The sequence below is a fragment of the Bidens hawaiensis genome, unplaced genomic scaffold (genome assembly GCF_021521415.1).
Source record: "Bidens hawaiensis isolate Kalapana, Puna unplaced genomic scaffold, B.hawaiensis_p1.1 tig00027352_1, whole genome shotgun sequence".
In the NCBI taxonomy this organism is placed as follows: domain Eukaryota; kingdom Viridiplantae; phylum Streptophyta; class Magnoliopsida; order Asterales; family Asteraceae; genus Bidens; species Bidens hawaiensis.
In genome coordinates, this window is record NW_027494434.1 from 103,471 (window position 1) to 123,343 (window position 19,873).

Sequence of the window (19,873 nt, forward strand, 5' to 3'; positions counted from 1 at the left end):
TCTTTTTATTACAAGATTTCAATGATATATTATAACAATGTTGTTTTTGTAATCACTAAACTAACACGTTAACCATGAACAAAATCACCCATAAAGTTTTTTGATGATCAGCCTCATGTGGGGAGATTATTGGTCTTCGTGTTGGAGAATTTTGAATCCGGTCCAGGCGAGTCAGGCCCAACCGGTTCAGCATTTGAAGTCAATTACACTTGGTCTAATAATAAGATAATAGTTTAAACTTGTTTGGTATTAGATAAAGACAGGGTATTTGAAGTCGAGTATAACTAGGAGTTAGCTAGTTATGATAAATTGATTATAATAGTTTTTTTGAGTGAGATTATCTTATTTTTGCAAGTTTGGCAATCACGTTTTTATTTTTCTGATTACCGATTCATTCTTGACTTCAGTGGGATTAAGAAATGAATTACTAGTTCTGTCTGAAGGTATATGTAGGATGTTCTCATTAGAATCAAAATCATACCTACAATATAAGAACCTGAAAAGAAAAGATAAAAGTGCAACTCAAACTTACTCCTCCTCTACCAGAAATGTACAACCCAAAACCAACTAATATAAGTTATATAACAATCTAGCAGGCTGCTCTAATAATTGACAATGACACAATTGAAAAAGTGTGAACTGTGACAAACATAGATCTTTTAATTGTTTAGAGTGATACTCTCTCGATATGTACGTATGCTTTGAATTTCAGGTTATGCTTATCGTTGGGTCTCCAGTCAAGAAATCATTGGCGTTGAGAATAAGTTTAGTGACATTTGTTATGGTATGTGGTGTTTTCATGTGTTCAATTGGTCTAAAAGCAAATTAATTAGCAACTTCACAAAAACTGGTTCCATTGACTTTTAACCCATTTGACCCGTTGACACCGTGTGTGAAACAGGTTACAACAAAAGTTGCATCACAAAGTAATGATGGAGAGTTATTAGAGTGTCTTACAACATAACACAACAGTGTGTTTTGATCTATATTTGCGGGTTATTGAATTTTCATGAAAAAAAAAACAATAGAAAAGCAACAATTCGGGCCAGACTTGTTTGTTACCGGGTCAAAGTCAAATAGGACATTATATTGCATACAGATAAGAATTATATCAAGGGCAAATCAGGAAATGCATATCATTAGATACGACCCGGTACGCAACCTGAACCCGAAAATCGTGTCACGTGGTACCAAAAGACTCAAATAGAAAAATAAATGGCAACAAAGGTTTTAAAGTAGCTGTTAAAACAACCAACGCATGCATATACAAACCACATAGAAACCCATTAAATCTAAACACTCTAGAAAGCGGAAAAATGTAAAAGTTTCCTAGCGGTGTTAAACGGACCGTGTTCACGGGCCCCTGTAGCAGAGTATTAAGTGCATCATAAAACGCATTATAAAAATCATATTATGCGTAAACAGCACCTTACAAAAACGTATTACATGTTCGATAGCTCTTTGTCCCGTTTCAATTTATGGGTAATAACTTGTTGTTTGAAAGTAAACATTTCAGTTAACATTTTACCATTTCATGATCACTCTTCTTTTTCCCTTTTATATGTGCTCAAAGTTTGAAGAAGAATTTGAATGACATCCTTTTAAGTTTCTCATTAAGCATCCTTATCTTCTTCTTACCCTTACCAACAATCTCAAGTGAAGCCTCCTACATACCAAATTTTAGCAAAAAACAATTAAAGAATAATCAATAAATACTTAACAATAATAACTCCTCTACAGCAGATGTATCATCCAGTTCCAGCTCAAGTAAGGGGCTGTTTGGTTCATTCAGATCTCCCATTCAGCAAAAACAGTAAGTCTGAATGATTCAGACCTAATTTTAACCATTCAGATGTTTTTCTGTTTGGAACCAAATAGTCTGAAGTCTGAATAAATCAGATGTTTACATCTGAATGGTTCCATTCAGATGTAAACAAACAGCCCATAACTCTTCCTATTTATGAAAAAAAAAATACTTATATTTATGTAATATACAAAATTACAAATAAAGAAAAAAACAAGTAGATTTCACCTGAATTTTTCGTTCCTTCTCCATCCTTTCTTTTCATCACGTTGTGCTTTTCTTGCCTTTTTTTAGTTCGTGTCAGGGGCAAAACAGTCAATTTAGTACCAGGTTCTGCGATGATCGGCACGAAATACCTCTAAAAAAACATTGTTTAATAAACACAAAGACAACAACAATAATACTAATAATAACAAAAATAAGCAATTAAACTGTTACCTTTTGTATCTAGCAATCATGAGTCTTCTATGCACTTTTTGAACTTGGTTATCCTTTATGTTGAGTTTCGAAATCATGAGTCTTCTATGCACTTTTTGAACTTGGTTATCCTTTATGTTGAGTTTCGAATATACCTGACTGCTTTTTGTATACACACAACATGATAAATGTTTTATGTTAAACCATCTTTGACAATTAGGTTTGGTATGTGTGTCATGCACCTAATATGAAAATGTCTTCCCTCATCATACAAATTAAGCAATTTCTCAACAAATAAGCAATCGCCTTATCATTACTAGACGCGTTGTCAACCGTCATAGTCATAACATTTTTAGTACCCCAACCATGAATACATTGCAATAACTCTTGACCAATATCTTCCCCTTTATGACTATGAATGGGTCTAAAATTAATTATTCGTTTATGCATTCCCTAATCATCATCAATGAAGTGCGCTGTCAGAACAATGTACCTAACCTGTTGACATGAGGATGTCCATGTGTCGGTGGTCAAGTGCACGATGTTGGTAGGTTTACTTACATATGCTAACAATTTGTTCCTTTCCTCAATATAATACTTTGCAATATCTTTACTCTTGTTTGCATATTCTTTACTTCGTTCTTTTCTTATTGAACCTTTAGTTCAAAATACTTTTCTTTTTCTAACATGTTTGAACCTATACTTCAAATCATGTATCTTTTATTCTTATGTTCGGACCTTTAGTCCGACATGTTTTCTTTTCTACAACCTACATTTTCCCAAAAACGTATACTTATATATATACATCATTTAGTTTATATTAATAATATAAACAATATATATATATATATATATTCATTTACTTATTTAAAATACTTTTAAATAATACTTTTATCTTTATTTATTAATAAAGATTATTTCATTTATTTTTCTTTATTCGTTTTCGTTTATTATTCCCGAGGTATCAAGTATATCCTCGACTTAGAGTTTTAAGCCTTTTAATATTTTATAATATTTTATTCGAGCATTATCCCTACCTTGATTTCGAGGTATCTTCGGTTTATGACACAGATTACGAGGAGGGTCGACACGCTTTACGAGGTAGAGAGAGTTTTCTAGAGAGAGAGAGAGAAAGATGTATTGAATTTGGTGTGAGTATGAGGGATGGGATCCCATATTTATAGGCTGATCATTCAAACTATAAGTCTATAAGCATAAATAATCAAAACTTTAGGGTCTATATATAAAGAATAAAAGATAAAGGACCTTGCAGCAAATACACAAAGTCTTCAATCAGTCCACGTATTGTTTAGTTTAGACCCGTCCGTCGTCACTCGCACATCGAATCAATCACACCACCGTAAACCTCCAATCGCCACCGTTCTCCGTTTCAGATTCCGGCATCTGATGCTATTTTATCCAGTAAGTTTTGAGCTAACTCTTTCTATTTCACATATTAAGTTACGATGCCAATTTTTAGTGTATTGAAATAAGTTTGTTTTATTATATTCGTTCATATTAAATTGTAGAGGTTGTAGATCAGTAGAAATTTATAAGCATAATTTGCTAGAATAAGGTTAGATCTGTAAATTACTGATCCTGTTAATGAATTAAAGCTGTTATTATTAGTTTATTAGCAGGTGCAAGCATCAATTCAGGAATCAGTTTCAATTAAAACACAGTAACTTGGAATTTTAGGGTTTTGTTTCGAGTAAGTGTTACATGTGATGGATTTGACTTATTTTGACTTCAATAAGACTTTAATTTCTATACTTTGTTTGCACTATAATACAACAATCAATATGAAATTAGTTTAGCATATTTTTAAGTTAAGGATGAGTTTTTTTTTCCCAAATACCAGTACCGTGCCGGTCCCGTTACTGGTACCGGTATCTGTTTTTTGTCATTTTCGGTATCAGTAAAAGTATTTGTTTTTTAGTCATTTTTGGTATCAGTAAAAGGCGGTATCAAATTTGTTTTTTGTCATTTTCAGTATCAGTAAAAGACGATATCAGTACTCGTATCGGTATTTATCTTTTGTCATTTTCAGTATCAGTAAAAGACGGTATCAATATTGGTATCGGTATTTGTTTTTTTGTCATTTTCAGTATCAGTAAAAGACGGTATCGATATTTGTTTTTTTGTCATTTTCGGTATCAGTAAAAGGTGGTATGCCGGTGTCGGTACTCGTTTTTTCGGTATTCCTAAATTTGTACCGATTTTCAAGAAATTTTTATACCATTTACCAATTAGAATGTGAACCTGTGAATTGTGATACGACCTATGGAATTTGTATACCTAAAATGTTGGCCTATTACATAGGAATGGATTACAATAACTAACTTACTATCATTTTGATTCAAGACAATTTATATCTAATCAATTTACTTTTCGCAGCATCCAATCTTTTAATTAAATAAAGATTAAATAAAGTAATAGTTCCAAAATAATTATATTTTACAAACTATAGCTCATCATTTAAGATATAACACGTGTGGAACAATTCAACCTTTGAAGTTTGAAATCCATGTAATTCAAAACATGTATGCTAACATAATAACATCTACCCAATATTCTAATCAACTATACTATTGAAATTTGGGATGTTACAATATTCCAGCTTAATGGAAATGAATCTCATAATGTCTTGTGTGCTTAGATAGCTGCCTATATAAGGATATTTGTTTCAAACCTTAATGACCTTGTTTGTTTGCTCATGCTTTGATTTCCTAATGAAGTAAGGTAAAGTTGTGTTATAACAAATAAATGAATAATCACTATATGTTGGATAATATACGTAGTGGCCATCTAAGCATGTATCTGGATAATGTTACTTACATTCATAGGATAAGATATAGAAAGTGATACTGGATTTTAATAATTCAAGCTACAAGCATAAATATCATAAATTTAGGGTCAATGTATAAAGAATAAAAGATAAAGGACCTTGAAGCCAATACATAAAGTTCTCGTTCAGTCCACGCATTGTTTAAACCCGTTTACACTATAATATAAGTATATAACGATCAAAGTGAATTAAGTTGTAACATATTTTGTAATTAGCTTTTACTATTGGAATTTTGGGATGTTACAATATTACAGCCTAATGGAGATGAGATTATAGTTTTCTCTCTAATCTGCCACATGGTAAAGACACAATTACACTATTTTGTATGTGCTAATATGGGTTTACATAGAATTGTAAAAGCATTTTTTTTGTTCTCTTAACGTTTTGCACGCTTAGATAGCTTTATAAGTTAACTTATTTTAAACTTGTTTGTTTGCTCATGCTTTGACTTGCTAAAGAAGTAAAGTAAAAGTGTCTTCTAACAAATAATCACTGTATTGTTGGATGATATACATGGTGGCCATCTAAGTATGTATATGGCTTCATTTATATCAACTATAGCCAATAACACGTGAGACGCTGAACTCACCCTTAAATGTTTTGAAAAGACAAACAATACCTTTCTTTAGGTGTGAGCATGTTACAGGTTGAATTAGATGTATTCTCAAAAAGTCAAAATACAAGGGTATTTTTTATATAAATGATGACTTTATCCTTGTTGAAAGGAAGATGCACTCAATTTTCCATGCTTGTTGCTTATGTTGAAGGGGCTTAAAAGGCAAAATGGATGTCAAATCAGCCAAGCCAGAGGCGGATCTAGAAGCTTCTGTTGCTGTAGATAGTGGTCATGACAATGTTGGACAAGATGCACCATCAAAGTTCTCTGCTTCTAGTATAAGCACATGGGCCAAAAGTTTTAAACTTCCTCAACCTTTGGGGGGCACACAAGCTGACTCCACGTCTGAAGATACTGGAAAATCAACTTTTGCACGTTTTACTGGCGGGCTTGGGTTGCGGTTATCTCCAAAGGCTTCCCAACCAACTGAGGATCCTGTTGAAGGTTTAAAATCACCACAAGCTGGCTTCATTGGGACCCTTACTAAAGGTTTTGTTGACACGTCTAAAAGTGCAGCGAAGGCCGTGCAAGTAAAGGCTCGTCATGTCGTATCACAAAACAAACGGAGATATCAGGTAATTTGTTTATGTTATTGGATTTATTAATTTATGTTTATGGTTAGTCGACTCTTTTAGTTATACTGATTTCTAGATAGCAAGTCAAGAAAAATTGTAGATGTGTCACCGAGCAGGCTAGTGTTATTATATATACGAAAATCTCCATGGGTCCACCCTAGTTAATTGGGAGGTAATTTGTACACCCGCTTATTTCAGCCATTAGCCACTAAAATAAATTTCTTTTACTAATATGCCCTTCACCAATAAAAATCTTTCTTCAACAATTTCAAACTGGTGAAGGTTAGCATGGTCAAAACTATTTAGTTAGTGTGCACGGGTAAAAGAGGTGGTGTACAAAATGATCTTATAGTTGATAATATCGATTTAGGCTGTTAAAAGGAAAATACAGAAGATTTGTTATTCACCTCTTGCAAAGTTGCTATAAATGTAGATAAGTTTTACTTTATAAACATATATGATCTCGTTTTATGTTTTAAGTTTTCTGAAAAGATATATCTTAGAGAATATTTTTCAATTTTTGTTATCTGTGTGTGTGTGTGACAATTTAATTTATTGGTTTCAAATTCACTTTATTTTTGGTTCCAGGAAGGAGGATTTGATCTGGATATGACATACATTACTGAGAATATAATTGCAATGGGGTTTCCTGCAGGCGACATGAGTTCTGGTTTTTTTGGATATGTTGAGGTGAACTTACGCCATCTGCCATTACTTTTGTGAAATGTATCAATAGTATTATAACTGAAAATCCATTTTTCAAATCAGTTTAGTTGAAACGTTTGGTAATTTTTTTGTAGGGATTTTACCGTAACCACATGGAGGAAGTAATCAAGTTCTTTGAAACCAATCACAAGGTAGTAACATTTTCTTATTTTCCTTTCTATATAATTTCTGGCCGTATTATTGTTATGATAATTGCAATAAACCCAGGTTTATGTAAATTCAATAATATTTGGGCAAAGCGCATGAAAAAGAAACAAATTTACACTTTCTTTTCAATTTTAGCAACCAACTATAGATTATGCACAAAACAGAAGCCAGCGTGCAATTTATTACTGGTTGTGGAAATCAATTTCATTTTAACCCGTTTTATTTGTAGATTGCTGATGTGGCACTGGTTGATACGATCCCTTTGGCTACATCAGATTTAACATATGTAAAATCAGTTGCATAAAAAGCTTAAAAGAAATTTATTTTACATGTTTGAAAAACAAGTATATTCTTTAAAAATTATGTTTAAAAGAACATTTAAATGTGAAATCAGATGCCGCATAGGATATACACATGCACTAAAATGACAAATAATGCCATGACAGCAGTTTTAATAAACCAGGAAAAGTTGGTTTACTAAGATGCCAAGATGTTTGATATGGTGTTGGAAGGCTGCTATTAAAATTATTTAGGCTTAGATGATCCACTGAGTGCAACCAAGATACAGTCTCAAAAGAAAGATAACTTTTCCCCGCTTGTCAAGATTACTCCTGACCGTTAACAATTATTTCAGGACAAGTACAAGGTGTACAATCTGTGCTCTGAAAGGCTATATGATGCATCGTTGTTTGAAGGAAAGGTATGTTCAATGTTCACAAGCTAACCTGTTCGTATGTACATGTTTTTGTTGATGAGATTATGCGATTTTACCAATTTATAATATTTCTAAAATAAAAGATAAAATATCATCTGTTCATCTGTTGCTATATATAACTGTATTGGTCAAATAACTAGCCCTTAGCATTAATTTAGCCATTTTCTCACAGCCTCTATAGCTAGAAACTATAACTAGCTTAATTCCTGGTACACTCAAGAAGTCAAGATTAAGAATTTTAGTACTGTATAGATGAAATATGAAAAAGATATTTTTATAATACTCCTCGAAAAATGTTTTTCTTTTAATTGCAGCTTGCTAGCTTCCCATTTGATGACCACAATTGCCCTCCAATACAACTCATAATATCATTTTGCCATAGTGCATACGCATGGCTAAAAGAGGACATAGATAATGTTGTGGTTGTTCATTGTAAGGCTGGAATGGCAAGAACAGGCTTAATGATCACAAGTCTGCTTTTATATTTAAAGGTATCGTTGAGTCTCTCATTACTTATTTTCTTTATCTTATGTATAGATATAACTACTGTAATGTATATGTTTTTTCAGTTTTTCCCCACTGCTGAGGAATCTATAGATTATTACAACCAAAAAAGATGTATTGATGGGAAGGGACTTGTTCTCCCAAGTCAAATTGTAAGTTCAGTTTAGAGATTTGTATAATGATTCCAGATTTTTTTTATTTTAATTCATTTGAAAATTCACTGTTATTAATTTTATCTTTTTGTATAGAGGTACGTCAAGTATTTTGAACGTGTTTTAACACAGTTCAATGGAGAAGATCAGCCTGGGCGCAGGTATGGCTTTTAATTTATCTTTGAAACTTTGACAGTACATAAAAGTATTTTTTATGTTAGACTTTAAAAAGTCATAAATCATAGAGTTAGACTTTTGATGAAAATTTAGTTGATGTTGATCTTGATTGTTTATGGGTTACTATTCTCTCACTGGTTGTAGGTGTATGCTTAGAGGAATTCGTCTTCATAGGTGCCCTTATTGGATCAGACCGTCTATTACTGTATCAGATCATAATGGTATGCTATAATGTAAATCCAACTTTTTAGGCTATAGTTATGAGGTACATGTTGAAAAAAGAAAACCTATGGACTTTTTCTGAAACTTTTACATTATAATTATTGGGTATTTGCAGAAAAAGAAAAAAAACAATGAACTTTCTCTAAACTTTTAGGTTATAATTATGGGGTAAATGTAGAAAAAAGGAAAAACTATGGACTTTTTTTGAATTATTCCACAAGTCCCTGGAAGTTATTTTTGCATAACTAATCCCTGAAAGTTATAAAACTCAACAAATAGATCCTTTTATTGCATAAATGGACCTTTTTTTAAAGTTCTTATAACTTTAGGAACTTAATTATGGAAAAAAGACATATTTGTTAGAAATAAAGTTTAAGGATCTTTTTGTTGATTTTTACAAGTTTGGGGACTTATGTGAAAATTGAGCAGAAGTCCATAGATTCCATTTTTGACTTTTGAACTATAATTATGTGTGTTATTCTTCAACAAGATGCATGGTATTTTATACTAGTGATCTTTCTTGTCATGCAGGTGTTCTGTTTTCTACCAAAAAACATCCTAGAACCAAGGATTTATCAGTATGTATCTTAAATGCTTCAATTTATATATATTATTTAATATAAATTCATAATGTTAATTCTTGATTTGTTTTAACTATGCAGCCTGAAGACTATTGGTTTGCTGCACCTAGAAAGGGTATAATGGTCTTTGCGCTACCCGGGGAGCCAGGTTTAACAGAGTTATCTGGTGATTTCAAGATTCATTTTCATGACCGTCAAGGGGACTTCTACTGGTATGCCAATTGTCAAGTAAACTTTTACGAAAAATGGAAATTATTGTGTATTTACAGTATTGCCATCTTCATTGTTTTTTAATTATCATTTTGTAGTTGGCTAAACACAACAATGACTGAGAACCGGACGATCTTAACCACCAATGATCTTGATGGGTTTGATAAGGTATTCATTAACAGATTTGTGTGCTATTCCCCTTCTTAAGTAGACTAGTAGATAAAATTGCACTAATGGTCCCTGTGGTGTCACTATATCGTTAATCTCAGTCAGTTTTTCAAATTTCGAATCTTATTAAAATACTCTTTCAAACTCAAAATACTCTTTTTGAAGTAGTTACATATTTGCATTCAATTGTGTATCTGCAGAGGAAACTACCATCTCCAGGATTTCTGGTGGAGGTTGTGGTTGTTGATTATGACCCCACCGTTCAATCAAAACCGCAAACTGAAAGCACAAGTAAACCAGCTGAGGGTACAACACCAAATCCTCCTTCTGAGACCCCTAAAGATTCTGGCAAGATTGAAAACTTATCAAATGAGACCCAAAATCTTTCTCTAGAAAAGTCAGGATCCAAACAGACTGATAGCACAAGTGAGCCCAAGTCGGGTTCTGTAACATCGGGCCCGGGCCTTGTAGGGTCTAGCCCAGCTGGCGAGGTAAGTGATTTCAAGGCAATGGCTGCTGATGCATCTGTATTTAGTTTTGGAGACGATGAAGACTTTGAAAGTGACGGTGAATAAGTGACTCCAAGATGTACCTGTGACTTCCATGTACATAAGATGGACTTCTTTGGTTTATTTAGAAATATCCTAGCCTATCCACGGCTTAAATATTTGCCATGCAAATGTCCTGTGTGAGGCCAAGTTGGGTCGTGTTGTATGTGAAGAACATAAACCGAAACAAAATCTTTGATACGTTTGTTTGTTTGATTTTATAGTTGGATAACGCTGGACGTGTTATGTTGCAAATGAACTTTTATTTGTATTCTCATCCTGTTATTTAAACTTTGATATTTATTGTTTTGGTTTTCATATGATCTTTCAGGTGTCAAAAGTCAAAACATGACGGTTTTGCACTTTTGCTTTACCTTGTGAAACTGACTGGTTAGTTTTGGATTTTTAAAACAACAAAAACTTAATTTATTCAAAGCTTATGATTGTCTCATTCAATTAAAAGGGTTTAAACTTTAAAGGCAAAAAGAGAATACCAATAATGAAGGTGTTAAGAGACTTGAGCTCACAAAGGCTTACTGAGTAAGTTGGCGATTTGTTGTTTGGTATTGACGTAGAGGGGCACAACTTCCTGCGACTCTACCCGTTCACGAACAAAATAACATTCAATCTCAACATGTTTTGTGCGCTCGTGAAAGACAGTAGAAGGAACTTAAAACATGTTTAGGAACCAAAACCTCACTAACAGTGCTAGCTGTAGAATTTGGAAATGGTTGTGGAGTTTAGGAAAGCTAAAAGGTAAACCACTGGATAATAGGACCGAATTGGTTTCACTTATCGGAAGCCAGAATAGAGCCGAAGAAAGATTAGAAATTGTTGGTTGTTTTGTTGCGTTATACTATTTGGTCGATATGGAATAATGTGCGGTGGTTCCGTAAAAAGGCAAGCTCTCCTATGAAGAAGTCTGATATAATGTTGTCTTTGTTTAGTTGGATTGAGAATAGAGCGAAATTTGGGTCTTCCTCGTAGTTGGATTGATGTTATTTTCCGATGCCAGTCATTTTGTAACTGTTGTTTTTGTTTAGTTTCTTACGACACATTTTCCTTTTCTTAATTATATAAATATATTTTCTGTTGACTGCTTAATCCACTCTTTTTCTCTATTCTTATTTCTTATTTGATTGTCGTTAATATATAAGTGTTCATTTGTTTCTCGGTTTTTTCTATTTAAATTTTTTTCTATATTAACATATACAACCGTAAATAACATACATATAACTAATAACTTTTTTGCCATGAAAAGATCGATTTCAAGATTAACTTTTTACGTGTTAGAAGTTAATTTATACCATTTTTTGAATACAATAAATATGTTATGAGCTAGAAATAAAACAACTCACACGTATATACGTGGAGTAAATTACGAAAGACAATGATTCGTTGATGACGTAATTATTAATTAAACCACATCTAGTTAAGCTTTTAATACATGATTCTACAGATTCACACTGCACACATTAAGGCCCATTGTTTACCGTCTACTGTGGAATAAAAAGTTGTTAGCTCTTTTATAATATAATTTTTTGATCCACCTCATCCGTTTATATGATATTTTTATTATAACTAGCACTATAACGATGTTTACATATTGTCAATCGTTTGGATGTTTCTATGATATCGAGAGATTTATATAAAATATATTCGATTTATTATCAACATAGCTTAAAAAAACAAGAATCTAATAATGCGTGGCGTGTAAAACTTTATCAACAATAGCTTTATGAGCGGCTCGTCTCCTTTACATACCTACTTGAAAGCTCTACTCATGAAAACGAAATTCAGTTGACGTGCTATTCATCTAAAGCTTGAACCTCAGTTCGGCTTGTACAAGTTCAATTTCCATGATCATATTAAAACCATATAAGCTTGCTTGAGTTCTAAATCGTTTATAGACCTTTATAGTTACATATTGACTTAATTGATTGATGTTAGCCCATCCGACCTATCAAATTCATATCGAACGAAAACGATGTTAGATTGACTCGTGCACCCGTTTTGTTGTTCATTAAGTCCTGTCTTACCTAAACATATAGAAGTTTGTCAAGTTTCTGTATTGATGAAAGTTTTGGTTATGGAGTAAAAGTAAGTATGAAGAAATGAAAGGTAGTAATCGTGGGGTCCGGTCTTCATGGAGGTGTAGGTTTCACCCCGCCAATGAAATGCACACTAAAACCTATACCCATTATTATTACTTACTTTTTTTGTTTTTAATTCTTATGTTATACCATTTTTAAAAGGTAAGTTGAAATAATAAACTGTTTTTGTAATGAAATATGTTGTATACAATTGTATTACAAATTTACAATAACAACTAGACAAGAAAAGTGAAATAACTTAACCTTTTTATTCATGACACATAGTATTTTTATAACTGGACTGGTTAATGAACCGGTCATTTTATTGATATATTTTTGGAAAAATTTTATATCGGATGGCTTTATAAATAATTGTAAAAAATTACAATGTTGAAAATATTGAAAATTCAGTACAACCATCAATTCAGTTTGCATGCTTAACATTTTGAGTTTTGATACCATAACCGGCCGACCAAAAAGAAAGTTGTTTAAGAGCACTAAACTGGATTAATTTTGTAGTTGGTTTCAGTAATCAAGAGTAGTGGATTTGCTTGTGATATGTATAAATTTATAGAAGTAAAAAAAATGGAAGGCAAGTTAAATCACTTATTAAAAAATATATATATTCCTTTGTCACATACACAGTATTAAGTATATAGCTATCATATTTTTTAATGGTAGTTATTAAGGTTTGGTGTTATAAAAAAAATTAAAGGTTTTTAAAAGTAGTTTGAAATCTGATATGGTATGCTTAGGTGAAATAAAGAGTTAAATGTCCTTGTAATAAATCGTCAAAACTCAAAACTAAGCACCCGGTTTAATTGGAAGCTCTAAAACTAACGTTGTTTAACTATTTAACTAAATCGTCATAATTAATTGTTAGATCAAGTGGAATTGTTAAAATTAAACTATATTAATTAAAAAGTTAAAAGAGTGTGATTTGATTGATATAACAACAATTATGCATACATATAGAAACACCCACATATAGATAGAGAAACATAGTAAAAATTCAAAGGCCAATGAATGAAACCACACTTATTTTATTTTCTCTTTAGTGTAATAATCAGCAATCAATCACCAAACCCAATGGCCATTTTATCATCATATTCATCTTCTTTCTTAGACACACTCTTCTGCAATGAAGAACATGAAGATCATGAGTTAACACAAAGCACCCTCACAGATTCATCTGATCTTCATCATATCCATCCATTGAACCTACAAGACTTGAGCTGGGAACATGAAGAACTTGTCACTCTTTTCACAAAAGAACAAGAAAAAGAACAAGAACAACATAAGCATACCCCTTACACTTTCTCTTTTGACAAAACATGCCCCTCTCTTTTTCTTGCTCGGAAAGAGGCTGTTGCCTGGATCCTTAAAGTCAAAGCTTGTTATGGATTCACACCTCTTACAGCCATTTTAGCCATTGATTATCTAGATAGGTTTCTATCTGGTCTCCATTTTCAGAATAATAAACCATGGATGATACAGCTTGTTGCTGTTAGTTGTCTTTCTTTGGCTGCTAAAGTTCAAGAAACTCATGTACCTTTGCTCATAAATCTTCAAGTATGAAACTTTAATATTATATATACCTTGTGCATATAAACATATTTGTTATATGGTCTTGTTAATTTTCGTGGATCTTTATTGTAGGTAGTGGACACTAAGTTCTTGTTTGAGGCCAAGAACATACAAAAAATGGAGCTTTTGGTGATGTCAACACTGAAATGGAGGATGAATCCTGTGACACCAATCTCATTTCTTGATCATATAGTAAGAAGGCTTAGATTATTATCAAGTCATGTTCATTGGGATTTCTTCAAGAAATGTGAAGCTATGATTCTTTACTTAGTGTCTGGTAATGTTAATGTCTTATTTAAATTTTTTCGATTTAGGTGGTTTAGGATTTAAGTAATTATTTCTAGAGTTTTGTATGCAAACGCAAGTTCGCTTGACAGCAAACTCCATAAAGTTTAGTGAAAAATTGTATGGAGTTCGCTTACCAATTAAAAGAAAAAAAGAAACACACGCCATCATTGACTAGAGAGTCTTTTTTTTAACCTAAGGCAATTCACGCTTGGCTAAAAATTATTGACTTATGAAATTAAAAGATACAACTACACTAGGAATTCTAAACCAACTACTATATTTCTAAGTTAAGTATTTTGTTTTCATTTTGGTGTTTTATTTTTGTTTCAAGATTCAAGATTTGTGAGTTACAAACCATCTGTGTTGGCCACGGCTACAATGCTTTGTGTTGTAGATAAAATCGATCCGACCAATTCCATTGGTTACAAAAGTCAACTTCTGGATCTGCTCAAAACCACTAAGGTTTGTCTTCTTTGTCCTTTCCACTATTGTTTGCTACATGTTTTATGTACAACTCCCACTGCTCTTGAAACAACATATGTGATGCAACGAATGGTAACAAAAGTACTATGTTTGAAACAGTCACAGTAAACACACTGCTTCATTTGTGTTGGCAACAAGGGTGATTTTGTCTTTTTGTGTTGGTTACTACTTAGGCCTCCGCAAATTTGCATGATATTTGGTTCAATATTATTGTGGTGCATTTGACACAACTTACTTAACAAAAGATCAAAATGTGTGCATATTCGAGTCGTACTTACACACATAATTACTTGTACGCAGGACAACATAAACGAGTGTTACGAGCTTGTTATGGATATATCTTGTGATAATCACAATAAACGAAAACGGGATGGAAATGAGACAGCAACTTATCCTAATAGTGCATCCAATGCTCGCGATTCCTCCCTTAAGAAAACAAGAATCGATCAACAATCACGTTTGGTTCACTTGTAAGATTTCAATCACATGCAAGCACTCGATATCCATATATAACACAATGCATGGTGGTTTGAGAACCGGTCCACTACAAATTATGTCGTTATGGCCAAACAATTACTCTATCGTTTTAGATCGTTTTTAGTGTGAGATAAATCAAACTTGGTGATGTTATCTTTATCAAGCAACGAACATATATTTATTGTTGATATTGAAAATAAAAGTCATGGGAAATTTGTAGTGTAACAAGAAGCTAGGTGGAGTAGCTTCATTGATATATAATTATCTGCTTATGTTGTGTATGGTCCACAGGCTACTTTTTATGGCTGTCATGCATGCAGTGCACACCATGCACGACGCATTAGATGATGCCAAGGATAGCAAGTATCTTATTTGATAGGTGGGAGATTTGTAGGCCATAAAAAGTAACGTTTATACTATAGACTTATTATATTAATGCACATGATACATTATTATATATATATATATATATATATATATATATATATATATATATATATATATATATATTTATCTTTGTGATGCATGCTCCTCTCACCTTTTTACCATTTATAAATCAAGTTTCTAAATTCAAGTTATTGTAAGTCATAACTTATAACTATGTGTATTGATAGTTAATTAAGATGTTTTTAGGATAGTACTTGTTACTCTAGGGCTATAGGGCGAGTATATATTATGTCCTTAAAGTAATTATGTGGCCATGTTTCATATGTGCAACCGGTAAATAGCGAATTGCCTTCAAAGATTTAAAGAGACAGTGTGTGTAGAATGTTTATCAACTCTTGTATGTAAGGTTATAATCCGGATAAATTAGCAAATGTTGTATAAAATCACCGTTACAAAATTTTTATAATTTGAAAACAGAGATGGAATTGGAGATTCAGATAAATAAGAAAACTTGATGAAATCTCCAAAATTTGGAGAGATGAAGAAAGATATGGAGACTCTAACGTGAGTGCTCTAACAAAATCGCATTTTTATACATATTGTGAAGAATGACTAAATGAAGTAGAATCTCTGATCCATAGTTGTGTATTCATCGCCCCGTTGTCACCATGCCCACCCCCTTCATACCAACCGCCATTGCAACCTACGCCTTGATAACCTGATTTATTGTCCATATCCAACCAAAACTTGTCGCCGCTACCATCATTGTTGCTATCTCCACCACCACATGATATTGGCGGTGTAGGTGACGATGACAACAACCAGTAGATGAATAGAAGGTGGTACTCTAAAAGCTAGGGTAGTGATGACGGAAATGCGGGATGACAACTACGAAATGAAAACCTTAACATAACATTTATTCCAGTTTGTCAAGGAAAATTCTCAAAACAAACACACACTAACATAACATCGATTCAAGGATGAATGGGTTTATTTTTTATATTTAAAACTTTATAAAAAGTATTTTTTTTACAAAATAAATAATTAATTTATGGAAAGAATGAATGGAAAATTTTGTTGAAAAACGGAAATTGGGAGACATGTTTAAAAGAAAAAATGGTCCTACATTTTGTTTTTATGTTTCCAATTAGGTAATGGATATATTATGGATTTTTCTGAATACAAATCGGAAACAGCTATCCTCCAAAAATTTTTTTTATAATTTTATAAAAGAAAAATATTATTAAAAAGATGACACGATATGCCCCCGCGACAATAATTGTAAACTTATATGATGTTGTCATGTCGGCGATCGTAATAACTAAATTTTGACTTGGTCATTCATAGTAAGAGGTCTTCCAACACGTACATTTTAAACAAAATAAACATATATATAATAATTTTATTATACAAAATGTGCCATATATTAAAATATAAATAGAAAAGGAGTGCTAAGGTGTCGTGATTTCAAAAGTTAGAAGTGTCAGTATATTAGCTCGTTAAAGTTGAATAATACTAGCACTATTTAGTTGTAACTCTTCTCATACAAGTGCAGTAAATAATCGCCCACTGGGATTCACCGATACCCAGTTTAAAAAACGAACAAGACTCCCCCGCCAAACTCTCGATGAAGTTAAGGCATGGGCGGAGGCACGACAAAAGGAATTCCAAGCTGAGTTGGACGAACGCTTGCGTTCCGTCCAACAGGCCGACGAATTCGAAGAATACTTGGACAATGACTCGGAGGAATCCGACTCCGACGCGAACCCTCGCCATAGGGCAAAAGGGAAGCGTAAGGAAACGGACTCCCAACCGAGAAGGCATTTTGGACAAGCCTTCAAACCAAAAAGCACAGGTGGAAGTTCACGAGACTTCTCCAAAACGTTCAGACCGAACGTTGCAAATGCGGGAACGTCCAAATTTGCAAGGGACATTGCGGAAGCAATTGCCCCAAAAAGTGCCAAACAAATGCCCAACATAGGCACTTATGATGGTATGTCCGACCCAGACGACCATTTGAACAGGTTCATAGCAGGGGCAACCGTCAGCAACTGGACGGAACCCACGTGGTGTTACATGTTTCAAATGACGCTGGTGGGGGCTGCTAGGGTTTGGTTTGATCGTTTACCGGTTAACCACATTTACGACTGGGCAGACTTCCAGCAGAAGTTTAGCCAACACTTCAGCCAGCAGCGAAAGTATACCGAGGAGCAATGGACAATCCTCAAATGCATACGGGAAGAAGATGAATCTCTGCCAAACTTCATCACTCGCTTCAACTCAAAGAAGTTAAGTTTGGGCAATATCAGCGAGGATCTTGTTCGCGCAGCCTTCATCCAGGGCGCGCAGGACCCAGAGCTTATCCGCACCCTAACGGGTAAAGATGGAATGCCATCCACATGGGATGGCATCATGACAGCAGCCAAACGCTATGCGGAAACGGAGAAGCAACTGGGTAGAGACCTTCCGCAGAGCACAAACCTTTACACCCAGAGGACGAGAGAGGACAACGTCCTCACCGCCCGATTGAACAAAAAACGGAAGCAAGGCATTTGGCAGTCAAGGGTAAACTTTGACACCTCATCCGGCTTACAGCACCGATTGGGTGAAAGGGATAATGTAAAGCTGCACCGGAACTCCAGATGGACGCCACTTACCAAAAGCGTCACTGACATATTTGCTACTGAAGAGCTCCCATGGCCAAAGCCTCCAGTAATCCGACATCGTCACGATGCTGATCGGAGCAAGTACTGTGACTATCACAGAACAAAAGGCCACAACACTGAAGAATGCATAGACGTAAAAGACATGGTCGAAACATTCGTCAGAGATGGGACGCTCGCACACCTCGTGGCGAAATAAAAGCTAAGCAGGCAGGCAGGTGCGTGTGGAACCATGGCTGGGGTAAACATGAATAAAAAATCAGCTTCAATATGGAGACTACATGCTGCGTAAAGAACGAGATCCCGAAACAGGTGCGTGTCGGCTCAATGGCACTCCTGTCCCAACATGGAAGGGAGTTCAATTACACAGTTTGCATGTAATCAATTCCAATTTGTACAGAAAAGGCCAAGAGCCACTTCTAATGGAAATGATTCTCTTTCAAACGTCGAAGCTGATGATTTACATTTATACTTTTGTACACACTAATATGCCGGTTTTCACCGCATAATTACAAAAAACGTCATTGCATGGGAAGGCGGTCCTACCCGCACGAACCCAAAAAGCATGATAAACCTTCACGCAGGTCAGTTGAAGGGGAAAAAAGTTACCATATGAAAGTGCTGGTCTATCCGCATGAATCATTCGAGGGAACTGCACCAACCTATCAACAACCGCGCGTGGGACGGTTCAAAATTCTTAAGAGGAAAAGGTAAACCTATACGCAGGTCAGATATGGGTAAAGTTATGCCATCCTACTAAGTGCAAGTGACGGGTCTACCCGCACAATCACGAAAGAGGAAGCAAAACTTCACACCTATTATCAGCCACGTTCAAAGGTTAACTTATCCTCAACAGGCAAACCTTCACGCAGGTCAGTTGAAGGAGGAGTTCAATTATTCCATTAAATGAAAGTGCCGGTCTATCCGCATGAATCATGAAAGGAAAATGAACACTAACCTATCAACAACCGCGCGTCGAACGGTTAAAACTATCCAACACTGGTGACGGCATTCACATTACGTGAAGTCGTTGCGTGGGAAGGCGGTCTTACCCGCACGAACCCAATAACGTGGCAAACCTTCACGCAGGTCAGTTGAAGGAGAAGAGTTCAATTATTCCATTAAATGAAAGTGCCGGTCTATCCGCACGAATCATGAAAGGAAGATGAACACTAACCTATCGACAACCGCGCGTCGAACGGTTCAAAACAAAATTCTTAAAAAGGTAAGAAAAACCTACACGCAGGTCAGGTATGGGTAAAGTTTTGCCATCCTACTAAGTGCAAGTGACGGTTCTACCCGCGCAATCACGAAAGAGGAAGCAAAACTTCATACCTATTATCAACCACGTTCAAAGGTTAACTTATCCTCAAAAAGTAAGAAAAACCTACACGCAGGTTAGATAAAAGTTAAAGTTTAGCCATCCTACCAAGTGCAAGTGACGGTTCTACCCGCACAATCACGAAGGAGGAAGCGAAACTTTAA

General features: G+C 34.3%; 2 protein-coding genes across 2 annotated transcripts; both read left to right on the top strand.

Annotated features, from left to right (window-relative positions):
* Positions 1-3,523: 3,523 nt before the first annotated feature.
* Positions 3,524-10,728, top strand: LOC143575379 (phosphatidylinositol 3,4,5-trisphosphate 3-phosphatase and protein-tyrosine-phosphatase PTEN2A-like). The gene is made up of 13 exons (XM_077059779.1): positions 3,524-3,643; positions 5,837-6,260; positions 6,849-6,950; positions 7,061-7,117; positions 7,768-7,833; positions 8,163-8,339; positions 8,418-8,504; positions 8,601-8,665; positions 8,826-8,902; positions 9,435-9,481; positions 9,566-9,696; positions 9,793-9,862; positions 10,063-10,728. Exons 2-13 carry the CDS (start codon positions 5,853-5,855, stop codon positions 10,435-10,437), a joined length of 1,662 nt encoding a protein of 553 aa, XP_076915894.1. The 5' UTR covers positions 3,524-3,643; positions 5,837-5,852; the 3' UTR covers positions 10,438-10,728.
* A 2,812-nt stretch (positions 10,729-13,540) lies between these two features.
* LOC143575391 (cyclin-D3-1-like) lies at positions 13,541-15,802 on the top strand. The gene is made up of 4 exons (XM_077059787.1): positions 13,541-14,075; positions 14,163-14,367; positions 14,710-14,840; positions 15,162-15,802. The coding sequence occupies exons 1-4, from the start codon at positions 13,593-13,595 to the stop codon at positions 15,333-15,335; spliced, it is 993 nt and encodes a 330-aa protein (XP_076915902.1). The 5' UTR covers positions 13,541-13,592; the 3' UTR covers positions 15,336-15,802.
* Positions 15,803-19,873: the final 4,071 nt, after the last annotated feature.